Below are 26380 nucleotides of genomic sequence, written 5' to 3'. Positions count from 1 at the left end.
ACTCACTCCGCTCACATGGCACGGCGACATGGCACGGCGACATGCCGGACAAAGAAGACGTGTCACATGATGTTCGTCTTGCACCAAAGCAGGAGCCGTTCACCCTCAAGCCCTTGATTGCGGACATTCTGCGAACGCGCTTCTGCGTGCCGGGCTCCCGGTTCCTTGTGGAAGATATTACCAAGACGTCCGTGTCGAGCTCCGGCAGATGGAAGGCGGCACAAATCCTGCTCAGCGATGGCGAGCTGTGCATTCAGGCCCTGATGAGTGGCCACCTCTACCGGTATCTTGACACTGGTGAGGTCTCGGTGGGGTGCTACGTCAAGGTAGAGTCCTTTGACATTCGACGACTTACTTTAGAAGACAAGAGCGAGATGGTTTATTTGGTTGTGGAGGATATCATCACGATTGGGTGGAACGATGGATACCGCGCCCTATACGCAGCGGAGAATGCGGACAGCATGGAAGAGCTTGCCTCGGAGCACGACCTCGACGTGGAAGAGCAACAACTCGAGTACAGACCCGACGAGGTCGCGCAGGCCCAGGCTGCTGAATCCTTTGAGCAGCCGAACGAGGAAGACGAGAAAGCGTTTGAGGACGCCTTTGAGGCATTCGAGGCAAAGACATTCCCGCTCAAGACGAAATCGAGGGAGCAGAAGCCGGCGCCCTCATCAGGAGCAGTCGCTCTACCCAAAGATTGGCAGAACCGTCAGCAGCCACTTCGCCTCACGCCACTGCGATCCATTCCCCGGCTGCCATACGCGCAAAACTGGTGCTGCAACGTCCTGGCCATTGTGACCTCGCTGTCTCCTGTCGAGGCGTCATACCTGCCTCCGTATCGCCAGCGGACGGCGAGACTAGCTGATCCGTCTACATCCAAGCACGTCCACCTGACTGTGTTTCTGGAGCCGGAGAACTTTGAGCCCAAGATCGGTAGCGCGGTGCTGCTCGTCGGCGTCAAGAATCATCGGTTCGACGGCGGAAGTCTGAAGAAGTATGCTAGTGATGCGGACAGGACGGGGGGTGGCGAGTGGTGGCATGAAGATCCCCTTGATTTGGAGTGGTGCGACGTGGCTGGCATCAAGGAGTGGTGGGCAACAGTGCAGGCTGCGATGGCTGCGTAGCCGTGGGAGCCGGGGCTTACAAGGCGGTCTTGGCTCAGCTCGCTTCAGGCCTTACAGTTGCTCGCCTCCTTTCGGCAACCTTGGTTACCCCGAATTCCATGTACTATTGGCGGAGATATGGGATACATCTAGCCTGACAATTGCTGAGCTGGATTGATGCTGGAGGGAGTCATATCACACGTCCATGGCTGAAGGAATATTAATCAGCCCGGAGCCAGATCCAGAACACCACGGTTCGAGGAAAGAAGTAGAGGAACGGAAGCCATCCTTTCCGCGTGAGGGCCACTGGTTTATCTAATGGATGTTTACCAAAAAAAAAAAAAAAAAAAGCTACCGAATCCAAATCACCCGCGACATTTTGCTTCTACCCAGCGCGATATCGGTGGTCTATCAAAAAGCAAAAAGAAGGGTCTGGCCGGGGATTGAACCCGGGACCTCGCGCAAGCTTGGTAACTCAGGGTTTGCTAGTTCAGAAGAACTCCCTAAGCGCGAATCATACCACTAGACCACCAGACCGGCTAATGTGATTGGACAGACATTTTTTGGTTTGTCTTATAAGCTAACAGCAATAGAGAAGCAGAGGAGTTAAGCGAGAAGAATGCGGACTCAACTTCACTTCTACAGGAAGAGTTGAATCTCCAGTTTTAAAATCGTTGCTCATGGCGCACCGTATTTTCTTCGATGCTTGAAGTTTCCGGGCCCTAATTGCTAGACGGGGTTCACGAACATTTACCGGGAGATGAAGTTGGATGCCTGACTTGGACTCGGACTCGGAATAGACATTGACAACAGGGCATTCTAACTTGAACTTTGAGTCGTTATGTACCTGATGTCAAGAACTGGATGAGTATTTAGTAACCTGCCTTGACTCACAATGGACGGCAAATGTTGCAACATTAGTGGTATCCGTACACGCTGAGTAATAGTGCATCTCTTGTCGCCAACGACGCCAGTCCTTCACAGACGCCCACCTCGCCACTCGTAAAAACAGCCAGCGCCAGAATTCGAGCCCTCGCCATGCTGCTCCTCGATCTACCACCAGAAATACTCGAGGGAGCACTTTTCCTCTTGTCAAACGCCGATATCAAGAACCTGCGATTGGCATGCACGCACCTGGGCCAGGTCGCTCGTCTTCGCCTCAATCGGGTCTTTTTGTCCCTCAACCCCTTGGATATCCAGGTACTCCGCAATGTAGCTGGACATGAAACGTATCGCCACCATATCACGGAGCTGATATACGACGACACGCGATTCCCCACAACTAGGGAACTTGATGAGGATGTATACGAGACTTCCAGCGACTCAGATAACAGAGCCGATGGTCAAGTCCCAACTTGGTATAAGCGCAAGTACCAGGAAATCCGCGAAGAGCTTGCGGACCACAAAGGAGAATGGGTTGAGCGACCACATCACATTCTACGAAAGAAGCAATACGAGTCGCGACCAAGTCTCAGACAATCTTACCACCGCTATCAGAAGGTCGCTAGTGACCAAGGCAAAGTCCGGGCCGCTGGAGGCGATGTCAAAGCTTTTGAACATGCCTTGGAGTGCTTTCCCAATCTCCGGAAGATTACTTTAACCCCAGTGGCACATGGCGTACCTTTCCGACCATTGTACGAGACGCCAATGATACGTAATCTTCCCTACGGCTTCATTTACCCTGTCCCATGTTCTTGGCCCGGTTCCGAGAGCGAAAGTGGCCATGACCGTATCATGCCGCCCTGGGATGACGAGAGAGAGAAGAGGAAATGGCGTGGTCTTCGCGTCGTGCTGAGGACTCTGACTGAGCGTCCGCACGGCATCACCGAATTTGTCATCGACGTCAATCAGCTTCGGAATGGCGTGAGCTGCAGCATGTTTGACACTGTGAGCCACAATCAAGAATATGAGGATCTTGTCTCTGTGCTCCAAAGCCCAGGCTTCTCTCGCCTCGATCTTGCACTCTCCACCGGGGACCAGAGGAACTCCCTTTGGCCATGCTATCGGAGCGGCTTGCTACGACAAGCGCTGGGCGAAGCTAAAGATCTTCGCCATGTCAGTCTCGCCACTGGCCTCATTGTGCCAGCGTCGGCATATAGTCCGGACCAGTACGATGGCGGTGGGGAGGAACACTTTTTCCCGCTTCGCACAATTTTCCCATTGGACCAGTTGAGGCAGCTGCGGCATTTTGGTCTCTCACGCTTCATCGTGAAGCGAAACGATATTGTCAACTTTCTCTCTACTATGCCGCCTACTCTTCGATCTATCGAGCTGAGCTTCCTCTTTTTCATGAAGAGCGGCGAAGGACAATACCGCGAATTGCTTCACGACATGAAAGACAGGCTGGACTGGCGCGAACGTCCTGAGTCGCAGAGACCAAGCATCACGCTTTATCTCGATTCGGAGCCTCCGGCTGATGGGCACTGCATTGACATTAGCGTCGAGACAGAAGCGTTTGTATACCACGGAGGTGAGAATCCTTTCATCGATGGCCCTAATCTGGGTGATCGTGTATACAGAAGTCAGGGCGTGGGTATCAAGCGAGACATGTTCAATCCAGACAATGATGTGCCATTCGCTCCGCGGGAGCGTCTCATGGACATGGGTATCCTTGAGCCCGACTACTTCTACCGCAATGGTATTCAGCTGCGTCCATGAGTCTGGGAGCTCGTGGAAGAGTGTCACTCCAAGAAAAAGCCCACTATGGCTCATTGTGTTGGCTTGCGTGTATGCCACACTCCACCTACACATCAAAACGTCATGTCAGATACATGCTACGAGCCGGCTGGTGGACGCAAGATTCGAGATTTGCGACTAGTGGTCAATCGAAGAGAACATGAACCTTTGGGCCCGATACATTAGATGGGCGAAGAATACACGCGGGTGGTCAGTGGGGAAGGCCATTGTTCTCAGGCACCCTTATATAGACAGCTTCCCCTCGGCAACATGCACTGAGCACTGCGTATACGGAGGATGCTGCCTCCTTCCGATCATATCAGATCATAAGCACATGTTCAGATAGCACAATCAAAGCCATTGTCTAACCCGCCTCTGGGCGCCCTCTATCAGAAGGTCTCAGCGTCGGGCGCAATCGGCTTGAGTTGTCCCGCTCCCTTAAAGCTCTCCTTGATGTTGGCCTGCTCCGACAACATGAACCTGTCGACCTGCGTACCCAATTTCGCAAGGCCCCTCCAGCGCTCAAAATCCTCTGGATTCCTCTTGTCGCCATGCGCGTCCTCCGGTTTCTCCCAGTGGCCCTTGGAGAACCCAAGCAGTGTCGTGATGGTCTGCCGCGTAATGTCGTACACGAGCGAGCAGATGGTGCCGGTCTCCTCGAGCCAGTTACACTGCCACAACTCCCCCGGGCGGATGCACTGGTACGTCGCCGTCTGGTAGTTCACTCGACCTGCCATGGGGCCTCCGTGGATCGCGTAGACGATGCGGTTCTCCGAGAAGAACCACATCTCATATCGCCATTTTTCGGGCTTTCCATCGGCGCTCTGCGCGTTGTAGTCGTAGATGAGGTGGACGTCTCGAATGTCGTTTTCGAAAGATGGGTCGAGATCCGTGTTGGTAACAAATTGCGGAAGGGAAGTGTTCGGAGACATTGTATCAGTTGTGTACCGAGTCGCGACGCAAGGATCAGCATGGAAGAGGGCGTTTCAGAACCAACATCAGCTCGCTGAGACATTTTATCAAATACATGGGGAATTGACTCTCAAACTAGTGTTCTAAGCGTCCCATCCGAGTATTCCGAGAAAATGTGCCGTAGCCCGAATTGTGTGCTCTGTCGCGGATGGACGTCATTAATGGCTGGAATGCTTTCGAGAATATGCGGGACCTAATGGGGCCACGATGTGCGCGAGTGCTGAAAGTTGGTCCTCGCATCACCGGTGCGTGTCCCGACTCCAGTCACATACTCCGTCATTGCTCTTGTCGTCGCGCGACTCGCCTTTCCTCGCACAAATGGACACCATCGCCCTGCCGCCAAAATTGGTGCACTTGTTCAGCCTTCGGTGCGCTGTCGAGGCTCCAGTGGACATTGGGCAAGGGCCGTACGGGCAGAGACGATGCGTGCCCATTGCATCAGGTCAAGTCCACGGACCGCACGCCCAAGGACAGGTCTTACCCGGAGGAGCTGATTTCATGTCCGTGGCCTTCTCGCGACGGCGGCTCAGTGCTAAAACGACTTTTGCAGGCTCGTAGAGGAGAACCAAACGACGCATGTCAATGCCAATTACGTGGTGAAAACCGACGATGGCGCCTTTCTATACATCCAGTGAGTTCAGCGTACAGTCGCACGATCCTGGACTCACTCGTAGCCTCTAGCACCGAGGGCACGCGAGCTGGCTCGCCCGAGATCCTGCAAGCCCTGATGACGGGAGGGGACGTGGACGACCGCCAGTACTGGTTTCATCTCCATGTCAAGATTGAGACAGGACATGAGAAGTATAAATGGATGAATGATCGGGTCATTGTTGGGCGCGCCACGAGAACGCCAGGCGAGGTTGCCTACGATGCATATTATCTGGAGAACACGTTTTGAGGCCTTGATCGATGGGATGCTCTTGGATAAGGTCGCTTGTTGTGTATGTCGAGGACAGCGAAGTCACATTGTGGGCCGAATGCGATATTCGTGGTCGTGTGCTGACGAACACCGCACCCCGTCAACGATGGTGACCCGGAACGCCAGAGAAGATGAGTTTCTCTACCTGTCCCTGCAGTCGTAAGCCCAGCAATCTCAACATTAGCCAAGTCGTCAATCCGTCATTTCCGCAGCGCGATCGCTCCAGCTGTGCAAGGTCAAGGACTCGCCCAAGGACACCGCGGGCGGGGGATCTGGTACTCTCACATCCGTATTCAACGAGAGAAGAGGCTCTTGGGAATGGGAATTGCCTATGCCCGTCGCGGGAATCCAGCCGTTGTTGCGTCCTGGGTGCCTGAAACGAAAGAGGTACCCGCTCTCACACGCCAGTACGAGAAAGTCATCATCGACCCATACGTCCAGCAAGTCAGAGAATCCTTGAGGACGGGCAAAGGTCGTCGCGGAAGTTTGGTTATTCAGGCGCACCCGCCAATTCCCTACCACTGGCCTCGTATCGAGCACCAAAGGCGGCGGTGTGTCTGCTGATCCTGAGCTATATGGAATTTGCGAAGCGCTGGTCTCTTCGCGAACACTGTACAAGGTCTGGTTCCATGTACAGGTGACTGCAGCCTCCATCACATCCCATGTTGGGGTAGGCAAGCTCGGCGCGTGTCGACGGCGAGCAGTGCGAACTTGTACTCCGGAAATGGGCTCCTTGGTCCCCCAGAAAGCCCGTGTGAGGACGTTGCAATAGACCCTCTCGCTCCAGCCTTCGCAAGGCTGCCCGGGCATGGTCGTGCGCGGCGGCCATGTATATGTTGCCAGCTGGAATGATCCGCAATTGTCAACCACGTGGCAGTCCTGAGTGAGGATGATCCGGGACTCGCTGGGTGCCAGTTCCCACTCGTTGCGAGCAAGACGTCTCTGATGACGGACAATGGACTTTTCGGTCCAGCATCCATTGTTCCGCGAGTACTCGCAGATTGCATATTCATGTAGCTGAGAATAGTCTGGCCAAGGTAAGAATACTGCGCGACAAACACACTAGAGACGTACCATCGTCAACGTCGCCCCAGGGGCTATGTATGTACGTCCATACTAAGAACAAGTTGTCGTCGCTCCAAGGGTGCATGACGACGGCTGGTAGACCGTGAAAAGGTGCCTTGTTGGGTTGACCTTGCACAGATACACTGGGAAAAGGCGATTCTGGCAAGATCTCCTCGACAGTCCGTTGTGCATTCACAACCATCACCTGCCCGCCTCTGCAGACAGCGGCCACGGTCTGCCTGGTCGCAAAGCATCGAAAGAGGTGTGTTGGCAGGACTATGCGTTTCGACTGTGTACTAGTCGTGTCATATACGTGGCTGGGACGTGAGCCAGTGTTGCAGAAAGAAGGGGGAGGAGTGGACTGACATGTATCGCGATCCAGACTCGGGCCCCTGGAGCTCGACAGTAGCCACCACCTGCCCGGAAAAGGCGGCGAGGAGCTGCAGCGCGGTCGCCTTTCTCACATCGACAGTGAGACGTAAGCCACGCCGGGTGCCATTTTCCAAGTCATCAATCACAATCTTGTCCTTGGAGGGCTGGAAAGCAAGCCTCTTGTTCCTGTACAGACACGCAGGAGCCTTGCCGGATTCCACAAATCTGCCTTGGATGGCGGATAATGGTCTTTTGGAGTTGTCGACCATGGGCGTAGCTTCGTAGAACGGAATGGCGTGCAGCGCACCTTGGCCCCCGACGCTGCGATTGACCAAAGCCAAGTGAGCCAGAATTGCCCCTTCTAATGTCTTGTGGATGTTTTCGTGGGCGTGCAGCTGCTCCAACCCAAGGAACCCCTCCCGTGCGATGGTGAGGCACAGCAAGGGCTGCCACATCGTCTCCTTCCAGGGCCGACTCACGAGACGAGTGGTCAACAGGTCATGCAGCGTTAGGCCATCTGCGATGCGCGTGATGAGTTCGGGGGGGAGGTGCTCAAGGGAATGAAAGCCGCGCTCGGTTGTCGCCCTGGCCTTGATATCAACACAACGCAGCGCGCGTCGCAGCTCAATGAGGGTCCATGGGTCCATTGCGTCGGAGCTGAGAACGGCGGAGAGAGCGCTGCGATTGCTGACAAGAGCCCGCGCAAGATCATCCGGGTCAACAAGCGCGTGGTTCGTCATGGTGCTGTCTGTCCATGGCCGACGCGCTCGGCGCGGTGCATTTGTCGTCGGAGCGGATTCTTGAGAGGCGATGATTCTGGTATCGTGATTCGGCCCCTGCCACGGGATGTGAGAATGCCATTATGGATGGGCACTTCTCAGTAATTCAGGATGACGCGCAAGGTGAGTCGTACTGCACAGTCTCTGCTAGCTGAGCCGACGCGTCCGTGCGTGAACGCGCCTGTTTACACTTACCCTATACCGGCTTCAACACATCTCGCAGAATTTCGACACAAAAGCAGTGAGTGTCCTGTAACAAAGGCCGAGCATATATCAGCAAATAGTTTGAAGACCAAGTTAAAGTTCTCCTGGTTGCACAGCATGAACGTGTATAGCCGTAGCAGATATGCCCGTGCACTCTCAATTTGGCCAAAGATGAGTCTTTATTTGTTCAATGAGAGAAATAACAAACCCCAAATACCATGCTATATATTTGCACAGTCATTATGAACAAACTCAGCAATTTTTCATGGCTATCTCTCTATAACAAAGGAGATCAAACATAGCCATGGTCAATGAATATTGGTTTATCAAATAATACCAATCAGCACCAGGCCATAGGGTATGCTAGACCTGAACGGACGCGACTGGAGCCGCGCGCCTTCGGAAGATGACGTGGGCCCAACAACAACAAGTCGGAGGGTTAATTTTGTGCTGCTGCAAGCCAAACTCCAATCATCAGCCTCGTGCTGACCAGACAGAACCGAAATCAAGCATTCCTAAATGGGGTCGCCGGCCCCTCATCAGCAATCGCCATCAAAGGCGCACATTGTCTTGTCTCCGCGACCCACTGCGGTGCCGAAAGGCGTACAATGACCCGGGCGCACGCCTTTCTCCCAGGAACAGATGAGCAGCAAGAGGACTCGTGGTCATGGGCACGAAAAGTATAAGAATGATGACCACAAAGGTATGGATCGGGTCGCAGACAGAATTGATCAATCGACCTGACTAGCGTGCTACTACACTCCCGTCGTCATGGCTGTCACCGACAAAAGCGACGACTTTGATGTCGGCACAGACGTGCACGCCGCCATCAACGACTTGACGAGGCGTCTAGCTGAGCATAGCAAGAATGTCGACAAGGAACCTATCATCAAGGTGGCCCAGCCGGAACACGTGCCGTACCTGCGCAAGATTGGGACGCCTGGAGCTGCGCACGACGTTGGGACAGTTCTCGAAGAGGCATTCACAGCTTTTGACTTCCGTCTGCGCGTCAATCACCCACGCTTCATGGGTCTGATTCCGTCGCCGACTTCTCCCGTCGCGTGGCTGGGGGACGTGGTCGCCAGCGCATTCAACGCTCTTGGTGCCTCCAAATTGCAGGCGTCGGGGCCAGTCGTGATCGAGAAGACGCTGATCGAGTGGCTGGCCTCTCGCATCGGCTTTCCAGCCACTGCAGGCGGCGTCTGTGTGTCAGGGGGCTCCATGGCCAACTTGATGGGTATCGTGCTCGCGCGGGATCGATGTGTGCCGCACGGGGAGGAACAACGCGCCGTGGCATACCTGTCCGACCAGACACACTACTCTGTCGCCAAGGCACTGCGACTGCTGGGTTTCAAGAGTGACCGGGTCAGAAAGCTGCCATCGGACGAGAGCTTTCGCATGGACGTCGGCGGGCTGCAACAGGCCACCAGGGATGATCGTGCCAGCGGGTTGATGCCGTTCCTGGTCGTCGGTTCCTGTGGCACGACGAACACGGGCGCCGTCGATCCTCTGAAGCGGATCGCAGATGTCTGCAAGACGGAAGGCATGTGGCTGCATGTGGATGGTGCCTATGGCGCATCAGTTTCCCTCTCGGCTACCAGACGCGACGTGGTGAACGAGTTGCAATACGCCGACAGCCTGTCCTGGGACGCGCACAAGTGGCTCTTCCAGACATATAGTTGCGGCCTGTTCATTGTCAAGGACAAGGCCAACATGGTGAAAAGCTTCGCGAACAAGGGCGATTACCTTCGGGATGGAACGGCGTTTGTGGATGATGACATTCCCAATTTCTGGAATTACACAATGGAACTCACGAGACCCGCCTCACGCGCCATGAAGCTGTGGTTTACTCTGCGTGTGATCGGCACGGAGAGAATCGGCGAGATGATTGACCATGGTTTCAAACTCGCCGAGCGTGCTGAGAGCGAGATTCGGGCGCTGCAGGATTGGGAGATATTAAGTCCGGCGAATATGGGTGTCGTGACATTCCGCTACGCCGCCAGGGCGACAGCGGCGGAGCATGGCCAGCATGAGGAAGCGCTCGACGCGATCAACTCGAGGATATCCAAGGAACTAATATCGAGCAACGTCGCGGGCATTCTCACCACCAAAGTACAAGGAAAGGTCGCGCTGCGAATATGCGCTTTGAGTCCCCATCTAGCATTGGAAGATATGGCACGTATCATTCGAGAGGCAGACCGGCTTGGGAAGGAATTTAACGAATGCAGTAGATAGACCATTGCAAAAAGAAGAAAAAAGAATAAACGAGACCACCCATTCTAGATGCAGAAGAGACATCAATCCCTGTGGCGCCTTCGCGTCTCACAAAGCACGGCGCTTGGTTAGGTCGAGTTGTGTTGCAACGAGAGCAGTAGACTTTGAAGTCTGGGGGGGCAGCAAAGTAACCACCGCACCCGGAAGAGTGAATTTCCAGACAAACGGCCAAGAGACCCTCACGTGTGGAGGCTCGCCGATATTAATCGATCCAATCTCAGTCCGGATCTTTGCTTGCCGTATATCCTGGACGGCGCGAGAGGGATCTTCTTGGAAGTTTCCGACGGACACTACTATGGCTTTGGAGCTGACAGAAACAGCGGTCCACCCGGTGGCTCTGATATCAGAAGAGGACATTATCGTTACGAAGCAAGACTGAGTGGCAAGGCAAATGGCAAAGCAAGTGACAAGATAAGTGACACACCACATCGTCTGTTACGGACTGGGATGCTCAAGTGCGCGCATCTCGATACTAGCTTAGGCATCGAAGAGTCAATCGCTACAGGGCCGTCTTTCCCACGGTTGTCTTTGACATTGGGCACGCGCAGTCGATTGTTTCGACAATGACAAGACGCGTAATGCAAGGCACTATCCCGGCGATCAGGAGATCTCACACCTGCGGATACGGGCAGCAGGAGCCCTTGGCATGCACCCCCCACACTTATCGACTCAAAGGGATGAGATGGTGGCAGTGGACGCATATACATAACACAACTAGGCTCGCCAATCAAAGTGTCAACTCGAGGGCTTCTGTCCGCTCGGCACCGACTTTGTCGCCGCAGAAGACCGATATTTGCGTCCCAGCATCTAAGGCTCTCAGGAGGCACCGGCAGGCAAAACATCACCCTTCTTCGTCTCTGACGATCCAGGTAAGTGTGGATTTGATGCATGTGGACGGCCAGCAAAGGACGGGTGCGTCTCAGTGACTCCGGCCTCCGCCTTGGCTACGGCCACTGCTGATAGCCGCGCCGTAAGGCGACCTGAGTATGCGAACCAATGTGAGTGCGAAACTTTGTCGAGGGTCAGAGTTATTAGCTGCGCCGGCTGCGTTAACAACGTCTTCGACAGGTGCCCGGAATAACGGACTCTTCGCTGTCGACTTTGCAAGGAAAACAGGAGAACCTGGAGGCGGAGCCACGGTGTCGCCCACGCTGGCCGGCACACTCAGCGACGGACACGTCGAGGGGGCGCACTTGCACGCAATATGAAGTCTTGTATCGTGCTGAGGCTCGAGATGAAGACTCAAACTGCATTCCCAATCACGTATTGCCATTGTTGCCCGTCAACAAACCGAGCCACGGCAGCATGTATCCATATTACTCCACCCCTTCAGAATCCGGTTGATCTCACTGTCATTACCAACACAAATATACGTAGTCCATACGCGCCGCTAAGAAAGGGGTTCAATTGCGTTCTCGTTGTCTATGGGGCGCATAGTAGTTTTTTTAATCGGGATAATAACTTGGAGGAAGACCACGTTTATTACCCGTCGAGCCGTGGCTTACAAGCGCACCTATGGCGTCCAAGCTGTCGCATATGCCTAAATACGTGGGACAGGGGGGTAGTAAATGTGACATCCCGTCAGCAAGGCTGCAGTCGCCCGCACAGATCCTGGGCTGGATTGGGGATAAATGCCAATGGCGTTGTGAACTAGTAGTGTTGGTTGTTGCTATCAAAGAGAGGGCTGGTATGATTTATGAACACGCGCTGGCATTGACATTTTCCACCCACCTCTGCCTGGAGTTACCTTGTATTCCATTCGTCAATACATGTACTTCATAAATGCCCAACGATAGGAAGAACCCCCGGTGCGGACGAGTGGTGCATGTCTTGCTGTGTCGAACTCACGCATACAGGGTAGCTCAGGCCTCTCAGCCGAGATGTGCGGGGAAATGTAAATAAGACACCCCGACAAATCGTAAAAAAGTACCAAGCTGGAGCAACACATTCCAGAATCCTTGATCGATACATGCATCGTACACGTGCGAACCATGGAATTCAGGTCTTCAACCCATTCTCCACGCGAAGTTAAAAATGGCGGACGCAGGCCAAGTGGTAGGTGCGCATATAACAGTTGACCGCTATTGGGGAGCGGGACATGCAAAAAGTGAACCAACGGCCATAAAGTATGAAACGGCAAGAGCCATTTCGGACTCAGGACCCTATGGGTTCCAAGATCCTGGGCAAGATTGCCCACGCTGCTAGTGTGCCTACGTATCTCTGTCGCTGCAGCGAAGCTGTGCGATACTGTGGTACCTGTCGTTCACGTGTGATTGTGAAAGCGTTACGGTACTCGCAACGAATATTCGGCCAAGAGATGCTAGCAATGCACCGTGAGTCGGCACTCCTTTATTACGTAGGTCCCTGGGCGATGAATTGGCCTTGGGCTTCCCCTCACGGCTGGGATGCCGGTTGGGGACTGGCGCGGCGTCTCCAACATGAACGAGGCCAAGCAGGGAATTGTTCCGAAACAAGCGCATGACTGCCCGAGTCAGCAAGTCCGTTCGAGACTCAAGTGGGCGGCTTGGATCGCGTGGCACGTCGAGATTCAATATGCACAATCGTGGTGAGAGAGCTGGCGCTGGCAGCCCAATGGTGGCCGTTAGCAGAGGAAAGAAGAACTGGAGGGACCAGCAGTCAAAAGGCATGAATCTCGAGGACCAAGCACGGCTGAGGGAGGTGTAATTGGTGCCGTGATCCGAGCCTCGTGTTTGTTCGGTGCATACTGGGGCGAGTTCGCCGCAATCCAGAGTCCAGACGAGGCAGGCAAGTGCCGCAAATCGGGGCAAAGCTCACCCGGCAAGGATGCAGCCATGCATGCGGCGTAGTCGCGCCGTGAAGGCGCCGTCCGATGTGGCACGATTGGTGCTCTGGCTCCGGCTGGGGGGATGGAAACTCCAGTAATTAGAGGGACGAGCGCCCTGGGGCCCGCTCCGGGGTAGACCTGCGGGGGACGACTGGGGGGTAAGATGCCCGCTGCTCATTGCCAGCCAGCCAGTCAGCGGGCTTGAGGAGCGATAGGGGCGGCTTCAGTGCCTGGGGAAAAGGCCGCTAGACGTGTTCAGGCTAAGGTCCGCAGCTCGCGTCGACGGTGATTGGCCAGGGTCCTGCCAAGCTGGTGTCTGTGATAGGCGCGTCTAACAGACGATGCAAACCCCAGATCCTGTTCCCCAAACGGCACTAGAAGTTGTGCCCTTCTCCCCACCTTCTGCCTTTCGCGAGCGATTGCCTGCTCGTGTCACGGACTTGCCATCCGGAATGGGATCGGAATGTGTTCGGTTGGTGGATTTCCATCAACACATGGCTCCCGTGCTGATGCTACTCCCGCAAGGACCAGCGTCCTGGCCTCGCTTATAATAGTCCGCGTCTGCGCCTGACACTCTCGCCTTGGTCTCTCCTACCTCCTACCTGCTTCTCTGTGTCTGTCGGTCCATCCCTCATCCACACAGCTTGTGCGCGCCGCAGGGTCCAGTTACCATCGCCCATCATGACTTCACACGACGACGGAAAGTCGCCCAGCGACCTCGCAGAGGTGGAGGCGCACCACTCTGCCAACCCCGACCTCGACGAGAAGGCGCGCATCTCCAACTTCAAGGCCGATGCCATCGATGCGGAGAATGTCGAGCACAACATGGGCGTGCTCCAGGCCGTCCGCGCCTACCCCATGGCCAGCATGTGGGCGTTCATCATGTCCTGCACCATTGTAAGCTTCCCCCTTCTCACACTCACCCATGCGTGCGGCTAACACGGCCAGATCATGGAGTCCTACTGTGTCTTCCTCATGGGCAGCTTCATTGCCCTGCCCGCCTTCGCCAACGACTACGGTATCTGGAGTGAGGAGAAGCAGAAGCTGGTCATTGCGCCCAGCTGGCAGTCTGCCCTCCAGGTGGCCGGTCCCATCGGCGCCATCATCGGCGTCTGCATCGCAGGCCCCATCACCAGCCGCATCGGATACCGCTGGGCCACCATCTTGGGCCTCATGCTCCTCAACGCCTTCATCTTCGTCTTCTACTTTGCCAAGTCGCTCCCCGTCATGCTGGCCTCGCAGCTCCTCGAGGGTATTCCTTGGGGCATCTTCATCGCCAACTCGCCCGCCTACTGCAGTGAGATTGTGCCCCTCAAGCTGCGTGCCCCGGCCACGCAGATGCTGCAGATGTTCTGGGCCATTGGCGCCATCATCGTCAACGGCGTCACCTACCACTACAACACCCGGCTCGACGATGCTGCCTACAGGGTCCCCATTGCCCTCCAGTGGATGTTCCCCACCCCACTCGCCATCCTCCTCTTCCTAGCCCCCGAGTCTCCCTGGTGGCTCGTCCGAAAGGGTCGCCTCGAGGATGCCAAGAAGGCTGTCCGACGTCTCGGACGCAAGTCCGTGGTGCAGAACATTGACGAGTCCGTTGCCATGATGCGTCGTACCATTGAACTGGAGAAGACCGAGAAGGAGCCCAACCACCTGGAGCTGTTCCGTGGCACTGATCTCTACCGTACCCTCATTGTCTGCGGTGTGTACGCCGCCCAGAACCTGACGGGCAACCTGATTGCCAACCAGGCCGTCTACTTCTTTGAACGTGAGTTCTTCCATTCACTCGTCCATTCCATCCCATCATGCACATGAGCAGAGCTGACAAGTGATGACAGAGGCTGGCATGAGTGTCAACACCGCCTTCGCCCTCGGTCTCATCACCTCAGGCCTGCAGACCATCTTTGTGATGCTGTCCTGGATCCTCACCACCTACCTCGGCCGACGCACCATCTACGTCTGGGGCTCCGCCATCAACACCGTACTGCTTATCGCCCTGGGCATCGCAGCCTCCTTTGGTGTGTCGACCTCGGCGTCTCTGGCCCAGGCTTCCCTCGGTCTCATCGTCTCCGTCCTCTTCACCCTCGGACCCGCCCCTGCCTCCTGGGTCATCATCGGAGAGACATCGGCCATCCGTCTCAGGCCCTTGACGACTGGTATCGGCCGTGGCTGCTACTATCTCGTCAACATTCCTTGCATCTTCCTCTCGAGTTACATGCTCAACCCCACGGTATGACTTCTTTTCTCCATCATCCCTGGAGACAAATTGCTGACGCGACAATAGGGCGCAAACCTCGGCGGCAAGTGTGGCTACGTCTGGGGTGGCACCGGTTTCTTCTGCCTGGTCGTCGCTTTCTTCTACCTCCCCGAGATGAAGGGCCGCTCGTACCGCGAGATCGACATCATGTTCAAGCGCAAGATCCCCGCGCGCAAGTGGAAGAAGACTGTCATCGATGTCAACGACGACGAGTAGGCGTGCGCACATGCATCGGCATGGCTCACGTGTTCACCAGACATCGCGCGTGGTTCTTGGACTGTGACGGTGCGAGTGTCGTCTCGTGTTTCGCGCACCGTTACAAGGGGGCTGTCGAAAGTGTCCAGTTGCTCACTTGAGCCGCTACTCGTGGATAGTAAATAACATTGCACATTTCGATCAATCCGCAAAGTTTGAAAGCTTCTTGGGAATCAAGTGAATTCTGCTGGACTTCTGCGAAGTTGTACATATCCAGCCACCTGTAGACACAATCCGCAACCACCCAGTGTGCTTGGTCCAAACAGCACTCGGCGACCTCCGCGGCTCTTGCATCGCAAAACCGTGTGATGTAATCTGTAAAGCTTATTTCTCCATCCAAATGCCCATCTGCTGATTTCACACCATGTGGTGTGTCATAAGCTTTGAGGGTCCAGAGTTCTGGACCATTGACCGGGAGATCCCGCATGGGCTTGCAGCAACCACAAGTATATGGGCTGTCGCGGTCGTCCATGACTATTGCGGTCATTGATCGCACCCATCACGATTCGCAGAAGCGAATACAAAACAAAGTCGGCACGTAGAGTCCAAGTATTGAAGCTCCCTCACTTCGCATGCTGCTGCTCGCCATCTGCTTACCTGCAGCTCGGATACGAAGCTGCGCTCGACTGTAAGCCATCATTTGGTCCTTGGCGATCACGACATGGATCCGTATCAGGATTTCGTTCAGGTGGCCTCGCCATACACAACAATACCTCCAGGACTAGACGAGCCGATACCGCTGAGCCCGAGATGGGTTGCCCCAATGGCCCTCGCATTGTGCGTTGTCGCGCTTGTCCTCCCGATCTTGTCTGCCCTGTATGTATCTTCCTGACCACAGACCGAGGTCAAGTCGTCCCTTAGCTGACACATGATTGTCTCAGAGCCCTTGCCTCCAAAGGCGGCGCAGTAGCTCTTCTCACGGACCCAGATGACCCAAGCGGCCTGTCATCAAGCAGCTCGGACACTGATCCAGATGGCGAAAGGATACGCGAGCTGGAAGACACCTCGCCAGAAGTGCAGTATGACGAGCTCATAAGCCACGACATGGACCACTTTGACCGGTACTCATCCTGGCAGAGCTTGCAGGAATGGTATGTGCCCTCAGTTCTCCAGAGGCATTCCGGCCTTAGATTGTGGAGAGAGTTTCTGACTTTGATTGAAGCGTCTTCTGCCTAGACCCGTTGAAGCCGAATGACATGGTCCGTCGCCTCCCCTGTGGCCACATTTTTCACACTCGATGCATCATGACGTGGTTTTTACGGGAACATCACAATTGTCCCCTTTGTATGGCTGGCTTCCTACATAGGGACGTGCTGTAAATGGTCTGTGAGCGGCAAGCAAAGACGCATATAATGTCACTACCACACTAGACCGACCAGGAACAAGGGGAATACAAAATTGAAGAGCCTCTTGGATGCAGTTTCAACGCAATGACATCGATGGAATCGAAAGCAATCGTGTGAGGTCTAGATTCCCAGCAGCAGGCTCATCGATTCATTCTAAGAACCCATTGTTTCGAAAGCCCAGACTCAACGGTGCCGCTTCTGGTTCTGGAATGTCTACGGCCTGGGGTAATGAGAGTCACTGTTAGGTCTGCATACATTTATCGAGATGAAATCGTTTAAAGTGTGGGAGACGTACGTAGCAACCTTTAACTGGTATCTGACCAGCATTGACTTTGCCGGGCGGGTGCAAGTTGCAACGTCAATCTGCCGCCATCATGCTCACAACCTTCGACTAGCGAAACGCCAACGCGGACCTCAGCAGGCGGTCAGCCAGCCCCTCTGCATCGCGACCACTGGATTTCAAGTCTCCGAAAGTCCCGTAGCAGATCAGACACTCGTGTTGTATGGGCTCGGTTATTTCGTTGGCCAGGCGGTGGCTGCATGTGTGGATTCAGAGCCCAGATCATACCACCCTGGGCAACACGTGCATTAACAAAGTACAGCATTATAAAGTCGAGTCGGATGCAGCGGACGCTGGCTTTACAGGGGTATATTCAGTCCTAGCTGCCCTGATCAACCTGCTCGTAGCCAGTTTCACTGCTATCGCGTGACCACAACCACCTCTTGCCACATCAAAACACCAACAGAAACATGCCAGGCGCAACGAAGGAAGATCAAAGCCAGGTCCCCGAGCTCCTTTACCACACTTACCTGAGGGTCAATAGTGGAGAGCCGGGAAGTCCCAAGGCTATTCCTGATGTCTACGTTCTCGCGACTTATGGCACCCTGAACGCAGCGAAACAATTCGCCCTGGGGGCCATTTCGACCTTGGGCTACTCGAGGGACGACTTCGACCTCTATGAAGAACGTCCCAAAAATACTGAGCAATGGGAGCACGGCGATGGAGTCTTGGTCTACGCCAAAGCTCCCGCGGGACACGAGTTCATTGTCGGCATCGACACCAAGCCAAACACTGGCGATCTCAAGGCAACATCTGAAGGGTCGCTCATCTTGCCAGATGGAGCAGACCACCTGCACTACATCCTGCAGACCATGGTGGACTACAACACGGACCGGAAAGCCAACACGGAGATTGAAGGCGCCTATACCCGCAGGAACGACGCCATTGAGGCTGCAAAGCGGTGCCTACTGGACGAGGATCAGACCGAGGCCGACTTTGCGCAGTTTGACACCCGGGAGAGCTTGAACCTGAAGACAGAGGCCGATTGGCCTTTTGGGGAAAATGTTCTCGTCCACGCCATTAAACCAACAGGAGAGAACTACTTTGTGTCTGTGGGAACGCCCCCTGAAGCGAATATCAAGCATGGAAAGAAGGAACAGAAGCAAAAGCAGTGAACTTGATTGACTGTTTCCGTACTTGCTGTGGACGCGGGCGGGATCGACACGCCGGAGACGATGGAGATGCTTGTTGGAGTTCAATGGCAAGATCACATGTTTCTACTAGGTGGCAATTGTAATAATGGAGTAAAACTTCCCTGAGTATCGTACGATGGTGAATTCAGGCTCAGTCTGACGTCCTTGACCGGAAGTCTCGGTGTCAGACCAAGACCTGACTGTGAAAACTTGTTACAACTCCCCCCTCGAGCTGTGATCCCGGATGCAATGGAATGGGCGCTACACTGACAATGCGCAGGCAAGGTTCAGCCACAACTATCAAATCATAGAGTACGTGGCAAGACTACATCAAGTCTTCGATGCATAAGAAGCAGAGTGGACAGTCACTTTTGTGCTGGTGAATGTGATCCTTGGTCTCTTAGCAAAGAAGCCGGACTGACGCATCATGGCCACAAAGAAAGTTTCGAGCATCACGATTGTAGGAGTTGGCCAGGTGGGCGGCGCAGTGGCCTACGCCCTCATCCTGAGATCCGCTTGCGATGAGCTGCTTCTGGTGGACAACGACGTCGAACAGGGATACGGACAGGCGCGAGATCTGTCTGATGCGGCGTATAGCAGCGGCAGCAAAACCCGAGTGCGACTGGTCTCGCACCGCGAGGGAAGCCAGAGTGATATTATAGTCATCGCGGCAGCATCGAAGCATCCAATGGGTAAGAAAAACCTGGCCAAATTTAGGGAGTCAGCTGTATAACACGGCGAATTCACAGGCGAGACCAGACTCGAGCATACACACCACAACATCTCTATCATGCGATCGATAATCGACGAGATGTCGCCTCTCAGACCAGATACTGTTCTTCTGGTCATCTCGCAGCCTGTTGACCTACTCACCTCTGTCGCGCTGAAGCTATCCAAGCTTCCGCACAACCAGGTGCTGGGGGCAGGGACCTACCTCGAGTCAGCACGACTCCGTGGAATGGTGGCGGACAAGGCTCATGTGAGGCACAGCAAAGAAGATGGTCTGTTATTTCAGTACTGAATATTTCACAGGTGTCGGCGAATTCGATCGATATGTATGTACTGGGCGTACAAGGACCGCAGCAAGTAACCGCCTGGTCCTCAGCCACGGTCGGGGGTGTTCCCCTTGACAAGGCCCTCCCAGCCGGCACCATTGACAAAGACAAGATCGCCACCGAGAGTGCGGAGCGGTCGCACAAGATTCTCCTGGCCAAGGGCTCGATGCCGTTTGGTGTGGGTTCTGTCATAGCAAGTGTCTGCACTTCGGTGCTCAATGATGAGCGCAAGGTTCGTCCAATTAGCTACTATGAGGCAGACTTCGGATGTTGCTTCAGTAGGCTCGCTGCAATTGGACGGCAGGGAGTCGCAGCTAGTCTGCCAACGGCACTAAGTGAGAGCGAGATGGGACAAATGGTGGAATCGGCGGAGGGTTTGGCTGATACGCTGAGCCGTATTAACGACTTGTGATTTCGACGGAATGCTCATGATGTCGAAAAAGGGTGATGCGGGCACAGGAGGATGTGACTAGCTATGAACATAGCTGGCACACGTCGTTTTGTTAACGAGAATGGAAGTAATGAAACCGTTTGAAAGTATAGCATTGATTGAATGGCCGTGAGTAACTGAAGTATTATGTCGTCCCCCCCTAGCCATTGGGATGAAGGTGTCCAACAGGCCAATTCAAACCTCGCAGCCTCATGCGCCTGTCATTAATCGCCTGATCAACACTAACCACCACAATACTTCCTCCCAGAAATGGGCATTCTTGCTTTGCCCTCGCAAAAACCAAAAGCAAGCCTGGTACAACTGTTCAATCCCCCTTGCCATGCCCATTGGGTCTCCGAGCCACCTGCGCCTCCCCTTCGATGACATTCTTCATGACGTCGACGAAGCTGTCGGGGCTGATAGAGATCGAATTAATCCCAGCCTCAACGAGGAACTCAGCGAATTTGGGATGATCACTCGGCCCTTGCCCGCATATGCCAATCTTGACGCCCTTCTGTCGTGCCACAGATATGACGCGGAGGAGCATCCACTTGACAGCCTCGTCCTGCTCATCAAAAAGATCGGCCAGGCCGCTGTTGTCACGGTCCACGCCGAGAACAAGCTGAGTCAGGTCATTGGAGCCAATAGAGAACCCATCAAAGTATTTGGCAAAGGTGCCGGCGAGGATGACGTTGGAAGGGATCTCGCACATGACATACACCTGGAGGCCAAATTCACCTCGTTTGAGGCCATTCTCGGCCATGGCGTCGAGTACCTGAATGGCTTCCTTCTCGGTTCGACAGAAGGGGACCATGACGATGGCGTTTGTAAAGCCCATTTGCTCGCGGAGTCGCTGGATCGCGCGACATTCGAGGGCGAATCCTTCTTTATAGCGCGGCGAGTAGTAGCGCGATGCGCCTCGAAACCCAATCATAGGGTTGTCTTCCAGAGTTTCGAACTCAGAACCACCGATGAGGCCGGCGTACTCATTGGTCTTGAAGTCACTGAGACGGATAATCGCGGGCTTAGGGTAGAAAGCAGCGCACAGCGCACCGAGGCCTCGTGAGAGCTTGTCGACAAAGTAGTCACATTTGTTCTCGTACCCGCTCGTCAAGCGAGAAATCTCCTCCTTTTCGACCTCGCTTTTCAACTTTTCAAAGTGCACCAAGGCCATAGGATGGACTCGAATCGCGTTACTAACGACAAACTCCATCCTGACGAGGCCGATGCCATCGACGGGCAGCCGCCACCACTTGTATGCGGCTGCTGGGTTGGCGAGATTCAGCATGATCTGAGTCTTGATTTTAGGTAGCTTGGCGAGGTCCACGGTCTCAGTGGCGATCTTGGACGCGCCATCGTACACAAAGCCAACGTCGCCCTCAGCACAAGACACCGTGACAACCTGGTCCGTATGCAACACGTGGGTTGCGCTCCCAGTGCCAACGATAGCTGGCAGCCCCAGCTCACGACTGACAATGGCCGCATGAGAAGTCCGCCCACCGTGGTCGGTGATGATAGCCGCGGCGCTCTTCATGAGGGGAACCCAATCCGGGTCTGTGACCCTGGTGACGAGGATGGACCCTTTGACGAAGCTGTCCATGTCTTCGACTGACTCGATTAGACACAAATTACCAGACACAGCGGCGTCTCCCACTGAGCTGCCAGTGACGAGGACACGGCCCTTTGTTTGGACATTATATGTCTTGAGCACAGCCGTGTCGTCGCGGGAGCGCACCGTCTCCGGGCGCGCCTGGACGATATACAGATCGCCTGTGACGCCATCCTTGGCCCATTCAATGTCCATAGGACAGCCATAGTGCTTCTCTATGATGCAAGCCCATCTGCTTAGCTGCAAGATCTCGGCATCTTCCAGAACAAACATGGCCCGTTCCGCCTTTGAGGTAGGGACTGTGCGTGTCGGGGTATCTTTGATGCCGTAGACCACCTTTGACGCCTTTCCGCCGCATTTCTTCTCCAGCGTAGGGTTGAGGCTGGGATTGTTCAGCAGAGGCTTGAAGACCTGATATTCGTCAGGATCGACGGTCCCCTGCACGACGCTTTCCCCCAGACCCCAGGCAGCATTGATGAGGACGACATTGTCAAAGCCAGTCTCGGTGTCGATGGAGAACATGACGCCAGAGCCGCCAGTGTTCGAGCGGACCATGCGCTGCACCCCAATTGACAATGCAACGCTCATATGATCGAAGCCTTTGGACTGTCGGTAACTGATGGCTCGATCCGTGAAGAGCGATGCGTAGCACTGCCGGCAGGCATCCAAGACCGCATCCGCCCCGAAGACGTTGAGGTATGACTCTTGCTGGCCTGCGAAGCTGGCATCCGGAAGATCCTCTGCTGTTGCACTGGATCGCACTGCGACAGCGAGGTCCATGTTCCCCTCAGCTCGCGCCAGCTCGAGGTACTCCTCTTTGATGCTGGTGGCTGCCCCTGGAGGCCAGCTTCCCCGAAGAAAGAGGCGCCTAATAGCAGCGCCCGTCTCGGCCAGAGTTGCCTTGTTGCTCTGCCATTCACCGATGATGTCGGACAACCGGGCCCGAATATCGTTATAGTCGACGTAGTCCCAGTACAGCTGTGAGGTTGTCGCAAAACCGGGCGGAACTGGTATGCCCTTGTTCTTGAGGGCGCCAATCATCTCGCCCAAGGAGGCATTCTTTCCTCCGACGAGGGCCACATCGCCGCGGGCCAGAGTCTCAAACTTGCGGATGAGTGTTCGATCATTATTTGATGAATCCATTGTCGTGTCTTGGTCCAGGAACCTTGAGGCGTCAATATGGATACGTTCACCAGAAGCCGTCGCCTGTCGTGACTAGTACAACTTGAATTATCGAGGACAGGCAAAGCGCGTGCTACAAACGACGTCAGAGCGTCTCCTTATCTGGACTTGCTGACTTGTACTCATAGACATGTCTCTATACGAAACCCGGCGATGTCCGCGTCGATGTAAAAAGGCACCACGGTATTATCGCGGCCTGGAATAGGACCAGGCGGTTGGTTGCACGCGTGGTCGGGATTCCAGGCTTTGGCTCCCGGGAGCCTGCAAAGTCTATTGCTGGAGTGGCCAGTTTTCCTCGTCTTAGGCCCATTGGCAAGGTGGTGTACTGGCATGCACGGTTCAACCCCTCAAATTCGTTGCAAAGCATTCCATGGCGTGTAAATGATGCCATCTGGTACCATAACACAGCATGTGTCGAGTTCTCGAGGAGTAGTCGATCTCCAGTATCAGCCCACACTCGCGGGAGAGCGGGCATTGGACATTGCAATGTGGTGGCCCCAGGTCGCTAGCTCTACGATGCAGCCATCTTGATGTATATGATGGTCGGAGAGACTTGGGCCATCGGTATGAGTGATGGCCTTCTATAGACTTCCGGAGGGACACCGCCCTCAATTGACATTGAACTGAAGGCCCCCGAGAGAGTCCTGCGCTGTCATCTAAAACGCCCCGTCCGCGGACAACGCAATTAATTTCCTCTACAAAAGCACAAGCGAGTTTCCGAGAGAGCCAGCATCAATCACATAATGTGAATTGCTTCTACGGGAAGTGCCTCTTCGCAGCATGCTTTGCTTTTCAAATGGGTTGTTTCGCGATACAGACCGGCTTCCTCCGCAGAGCAGCCCGGGGCACCCGGACGAGGATCTCGGGGGCTTCCGCTGCTGTCTTCTTGGTTTCCGTGCAACATGCGACTTCAATAAGCATCGAAAGTCGATACGTAAAATTATGCTCTCTGAGGGTGTGGTGCTGAAGGCACTGTCCACATCGTCGATGATGGGGGCGCCACAGGCGAGGATCACCGGGGCACACCTCAGTAGGTTATCTTCATGCTCCGGGCCTGCCCAGCCGTCTATTGTGGACTCGGCCGTTATTTTCTTACGCGATAAGTTATGAAGACACCAGGTCTATTGCTCTTTATTATATCATATCTATTTCAGATACAGACATAATATTTGTTAGACCCAGGCGTACTGTATGTTGCGTACCAACTAATACCCATTGTCCAGGGCTGAACACGTCTGTGATACCAAGTTTGCCGCACAAGATGATGATCTAGCAGCCGGTAGAACGTGTTGACTTCGGGGGTTTCTATTGTTCATGAGGTTCTCAGACAGACAATTATGCTTTCACTGAGTAACTAACAGAGATCCGGCGCAACCTCGTCTGTCGGCTCAGGCGGCGAAGGTCGTGTGATCCGTATTCCAAGCCCACCAGCCCGGGGTCTTCGGCTTTCTGTTAGATCAAAGATCGTGCCGTCCTCTAATTACGTCAAATATGTCTCACTCACCGCTGGCGGTGCCAAACAGAATCGTCACCGAGAAATCGATCATTCTAGGCCATGCCGAGGCGATGCCGTTGCCGACATCCACTTTCGCTATACTTATATGTCGGGTTGGGGCCTTGTGCTGTATATGAAAAAGAACCTTGGCCCATCCTACCTCGTGAGCGCAGACTTGAAGATACAGTGCCACATCCTTACTATTACCGACATCATGTCCTTTGTCCCACACGCGCACATGGGATCTCTGATCCGTCTCTTCGATGAGATGGACAACTACACACGCGACTCAATCGGCAGGCGATCTCTCCAGACAGGGGATCCGCTGCGAATTCAACCTCGCTTCGACGTTTGTGAGCGACAAGACTCGTATGACTTGTACGGGGAGCTCCCAGGACTGGAAAAAGAAGACCTCCATCTCGAGTTCACCGATCCCAAGACCCTTCTGCTCAGTGGTCACATTGAGCGCTCCTATACCACGGGAACCCCGACGGAAGGCTTTACGGCAGTAGAAAAGCCGCCGGAGAAGGCAGAGCAGAAGACAACGGGAAAGCCAGTGGGAAGGTCATCCCAGGAACAGCCCACACCAGAGAGCGGGAAGGGTGCAAGTGGTGAGAGCGCCGAGACCGGCAAGCAGGTGGCGCCGGCGAAGGAAATGGGCCCCAAGTATTGGGTTGCCGAGAGGAGCATCGGGGAGTTTTCCCGCGCATTCAACTTTGCCCATCGTGTCAGCCCGGATGGGGTGACTGCGGAGCTCAAGAGTGGTGTCCTGTCGGTGCACGTTCCAAAGGCTAGCGATGCTGTTATCCACACAGTACAAGTAAGTTGATAGGGCTGAGTCACATTGTTTCTGTAGGGGACTCTTCTTGTGTGCTTATCTATTACTTCTTATTCTTAATTTGTTGCGCCCCCTGGGCCCTGAACGTGTCTTTGTTATCGCTCACGGCTACCCTATAGTTTCTTCAAAGAACATGTATTATACCGACACTAAGGTGCAGTCATAGTAATGAGTGTGAGGATTATCATACAAGGTAAACTGTTAGAAACAGTTGAGTTACTGACGAAATTACTTTAATAGAAACTCACAGGGATATCTAACGCTGTGTTACTGAAAGCAAAACTAACTAAAAGGCGTCTGAATAAAAACACGCAGGAATAACACAGTATTTACCACGGATCTAACACAGTAATACAGCTACATAATTAAAATATAGATTCTATTCCGGAAGATTTAGTAGGCCTAAATCTCGAAGCCTACTAACGGCGCCTAAAATTCAAAGCAATCTATCTTATAGTACGTTATAAACGAAGTTTAATTATTTTTTATTACCGTGTGATATTCTTAACAGACTTAATAGAGCGATCAATTACAATGTCCAGAGGCCCCGGGAGTCGAGGACTTTCTAGGTGCGCGTGCAACGGACATACCTTTACCTTGTGTCTCTTTCAATTTTGGCACCCATTGCGTGTCTTTGTATGGGTGCGTCAGGCAGACATGCTCGAAGCTCAGCAATCTAATCGATAGAAGGATTGCTCGTCAATCTCGGATCTTCACAATCAAGAACTAATTGAATAATTTAGAGAGTTTTGACTTTTAATCCGGATACGAGAAGCTGCGCACAGGCTTTCGGGTCGCAAGGGGAACAATATCTGCGGGCACCCGACTGTGGAAGTCGAGTGCGACGAGCAGAGACAGACAGATGTCAGATGTGTATGAGGCGAAGTTGCGAACCTGCGAACAGAACCTGGCAATCCGAGGGTTCGGAAAGATACCCGCAATAGTGGAACACCCCCGGCTCCGTGTCGCCGGCCTCGAGGGCCCGGGACACCGCCGCCCCGGGCCCCGCGCGGCCGGGCGGCCGGGCGTACCCGACATGGAGCCGTCGAATCGACGTCAAGGACACGATTCAAGGCGCTATAGGAAGCACTGCTACTCTATTACTGCCTCGTCCACCGGGATCGCCTCGCATATCCCGTTTCCTCCCTAGCTGAGTCAGGGACGGCAAGCCTGGCACCGCGTAATGCCCGAATGACTTACATGTACTTACATCGTGTAAGGGAGGAGTACACACCGATATATGTATGTTCAATTGCGAATGGCAACTTGCATA

At 54.3% G+C, this 26380-nt stretch overlaps 12 protein-coding genes and 1 non-coding gene across 13 annotated transcripts; 9 read left to right on the top strand and 4 right to left on the bottom strand.

The window, feature by feature from the left end:
- Window positions 1-41: 41 nt before the first annotated feature.
- F5Z01DRAFT_638259 (uncharacterized protein) lies at window positions 42-1124 on the top strand (the record flags this gene model as incomplete). The annotated part of the gene is made up of 1 exon (XM_046262354.1): window positions 42-1124. One exon carries the CDS (start codon window positions 42-44, stop codon window positions 1122-1124), a length of 1083 nt encoding a protein of 360 aa, XP_046116307.1.
- A 407-nt stretch (window positions 1125-1531) lies between these two features.
- Window positions 1532-1640, bottom strand: F5Z01DRAFT_t70. Its single transcript has one exon. It is a non-coding gene; the product is annotated as a tRNA-Pro (tRNA).
- Window positions 1641-2141: 501 nt separating this feature from the next.
- On the top strand, window positions 2142-3761 carry F5Z01DRAFT_638258 (uncharacterized protein; the record flags this gene model as incomplete). Its single annotated transcript, XM_046262353.1, has 1 exon — window positions 2142-3761. One exon carries the CDS (start codon window positions 2142-2144, stop codon window positions 3759-3761), a length of 1620 nt encoding a protein of 539 aa, XP_046116306.1.
- Window positions 3762-3965: 204 nt separating this feature from the next.
- F5Z01DRAFT_224970 (putative phenol acid carboxylase) lies at window positions 3966-4835 on the bottom strand. Its single transcript, XM_046258261.1, has one exon. It carries the CDS (start codon window positions 4709-4711, stop codon window positions 4169-4171), a length of 543 nt encoding a protein of 180 aa, XP_046116305.1. The 5' UTR covers window positions 4712-4835; the 3' UTR covers window positions 3966-4168.
- Window positions 4836-5069: 234 nt separating this feature from the next.
- F5Z01DRAFT_625435 (uncharacterized protein) lies at window positions 5070-5649 on the top strand (the record flags this gene model as incomplete). Its single annotated transcript, XM_046261422.1, has 3 exons — window positions 5070-5251; window positions 5302-5382; window positions 5433-5649. The coding sequence occupies 3 exons, from the start codon at window positions 5070-5072 to the stop codon at window positions 5647-5649; spliced, it is 480 nt and encodes a 159-aa protein (XP_046116304.1).
- A 35-nt stretch (window positions 5650-5684) lies between these two features.
- On the bottom strand, window positions 5685-7847 carry F5Z01DRAFT_690579 (uncharacterized protein; the record flags this gene model as incomplete). The annotated part of the gene is made up of 3 exons (XM_046266119.1): window positions 5685-6698; window positions 6745-7052; window positions 7102-7847. The coding sequence occupies 3 exons, from the start codon at window positions 7845-7847 to the stop codon at window positions 5863-5865; spliced, it is 1890 nt and encodes a 629-aa protein (XP_046116303.1). The 3' UTR covers window positions 5685-5862.
- Window positions 7848-8861: 1014 nt separating this feature from the next.
- F5Z01DRAFT_675863 (pyridoxal phosphate-dependent transferase) lies at window positions 8862-10743 on the top strand (the record flags this gene model as incomplete). The annotated part of the gene is made up of 2 exons (XM_046265191.1): window positions 8862-10269; window positions 10685-10743. The coding sequence occupies 2 exons, from the start codon at window positions 8862-8864 to the stop codon at window positions 10741-10743; spliced, it is 1467 nt and encodes a 488-aa protein (XP_046116302.1).
- Window positions 10744-13851: 3108 nt separating this feature from the next.
- Window positions 13852-15640, top strand: F5Z01DRAFT_638254 (alpha-glucosides permease MPH2/3; the record flags this gene model as incomplete). Its single annotated transcript, XM_046262352.1, has 4 exons — window positions 13852-14067; window positions 14119-14935; window positions 15006-15397; window positions 15452-15640. 4 exons carry the CDS (start codon window positions 13852-13854, stop codon window positions 15638-15640), a joined length of 1614 nt encoding a protein of 537 aa, XP_046116301.1.
- Window positions 15641-16075: 435 nt separating this feature from the next.
- On the top strand, window positions 16076-17314 carry F5Z01DRAFT_660533 (uncharacterized protein). Its single transcript, XM_046263836.1, has 3 exons — window positions 16076-16495; window positions 16561-16770; window positions 16842-17314. Exons 1-3 carry the CDS (start codon window positions 16341-16343, stop codon window positions 16996-16998), a joined length of 522 nt encoding a protein of 173 aa, XP_046116300.1. The 5' UTR covers window positions 16076-16340; the 3' UTR covers window positions 16999-17314.
- A 287-nt stretch (window positions 17315-17601) lies between these two features.
- Window positions 17602-18712, top strand: F5Z01DRAFT_224773 (uncharacterized protein). The gene has a single exon (XM_046258259.1). The coding sequence runs from the start codon at window positions 17776-17778 to the stop codon at window positions 18478-18480; it is 705 nt and encodes a 234-aa protein (XP_046116299.1). The 5' UTR covers window positions 17602-17775; the 3' UTR covers window positions 18481-18712.
- Window position 18713: 1 nt separating this feature from the next.
- F5Z01DRAFT_224736 (uncharacterized protein) lies at window positions 18714-20137 on the top strand. Its single transcript, XM_046258257.1, has 3 exons — window positions 18714-19190; window positions 19248-19477; window positions 19531-20137. The coding sequence occupies exons 1-3, from the start codon at window positions 18926-18928 to the stop codon at window positions 19963-19965; spliced, it is 930 nt and encodes a 309-aa protein (XP_046116298.1). The 5' UTR covers window positions 18714-18925; the 3' UTR covers window positions 19966-20137.
- F5Z01DRAFT_224770 (uncharacterized protein) lies at window positions 20137-23088 on the bottom strand. Its single transcript, XM_046258258.1, has 2 exons — window positions 22897-23088; window positions 20137-22847 (listed from the first exon to the last, which is right to left on the bottom strand). The coding sequence occupies exon 2, from the start codon at window positions 22733-22735 to the stop codon at window positions 20309-20311; it is 2427 nt and encodes an 808-aa protein (XP_046116297.1). The 5' UTR covers window positions 22736-22847; window positions 22897-23088; the 3' UTR covers window positions 20137-20308.
- Window positions 23089-24483: 1395 nt separating this feature from the next.
- Window positions 24484-25098, top strand: F5Z01DRAFT_675858 (hsp20-like protein; the record flags this gene model as incomplete). Its single annotated transcript, XM_046265190.1, has 1 exon — window positions 24484-25098. The coding sequence occupies one exon, from the start codon at window positions 24484-24486 to the stop codon at window positions 25096-25098; it is 615 nt and encodes a 204-aa protein (XP_046116296.1).
- Between the last annotated feature and the right edge of the window lie 1282 nt (window positions 25099-26380).

This window comes from Emericellopsis atlantica, assembly GCF_019669845.1.
Source record: "Emericellopsis atlantica unplaced genomic scaffold F5Z01scaffold_21, whole genome shotgun sequence".
Taxonomy (NCBI): Eukaryota; Fungi; Ascomycota; class Sordariomycetes; order Hypocreales; family Bionectriaceae; genus Emericellopsis; species Emericellopsis atlantica.
This window is presented reverse-complemented; position numbering and strand designations above follow the sequence as displayed.

Excerpts from the sequence above, each read along its gene's own strand:
- F5Z01DRAFT_224970 (XM_046258261.1), bottom strand. The coding sequence starts at position 4,711 with ATGTCTCCGAACACTTCCCTTCCGCAATTTGTTACCAACACGGATCTC.
- F5Z01DRAFT_660533 (XM_046263836.1), top strand. The coding sequence starts at position 16,341 with ATGGATCCGTATCAGGATTTCGTTCAGGTGGCCTCGCCATACACAACA. Across the intron at positions 16,496-16,560 it reads CTCCCGATCTTGTCTGCCCT|AGCCCTTGCCTCCAAAGGCG; the intron begins GTATGTATCTTC and ends TGATTGTCTCAG. Across the intron at positions 16,771-16,841 it reads TGGCAGAGCTTGCAGGAATG|CGTCTTCTGCCTAGACCCGT; the intron begins GTATGTGCCCTC and ends CTTTGATTGAAG.
- F5Z01DRAFT_224773 (XM_046258259.1), top strand. The coding sequence starts at position 17,776 with ATGCCAGGCGCAACGAAGGAAGATCAAAGCCAGGTCCCCGAGCTCCTT.
- F5Z01DRAFT_224736 (XM_046258257.1), top strand. The coding sequence starts at position 18,926 with ATGGCCACAAAGAAAGTTTCGAGCATCACGATTGTAGGAGTTGGCCAG. Across the intron at positions 19,191-19,247 it reads AGCATCGAAGCATCCAATGG|GCGAGACCAGACTCGAGCAT; the intron begins GTAAGAAAAACC and ends GCGAATTCACAG. Across the intron at positions 19,478-19,530 it reads TGGTGGCGGACAAGGCTCAT|GTGTCGGCGAATTCGATCGA; the intron begins GTGAGGCACAGC and ends AATATTTCACAG.
- F5Z01DRAFT_224770 (XM_046258258.1), bottom strand. The coding sequence starts at position 22,735 with ATGGATTCATCAAATAATGATCGAACACTCATCCGCAAGTTTGAGACT.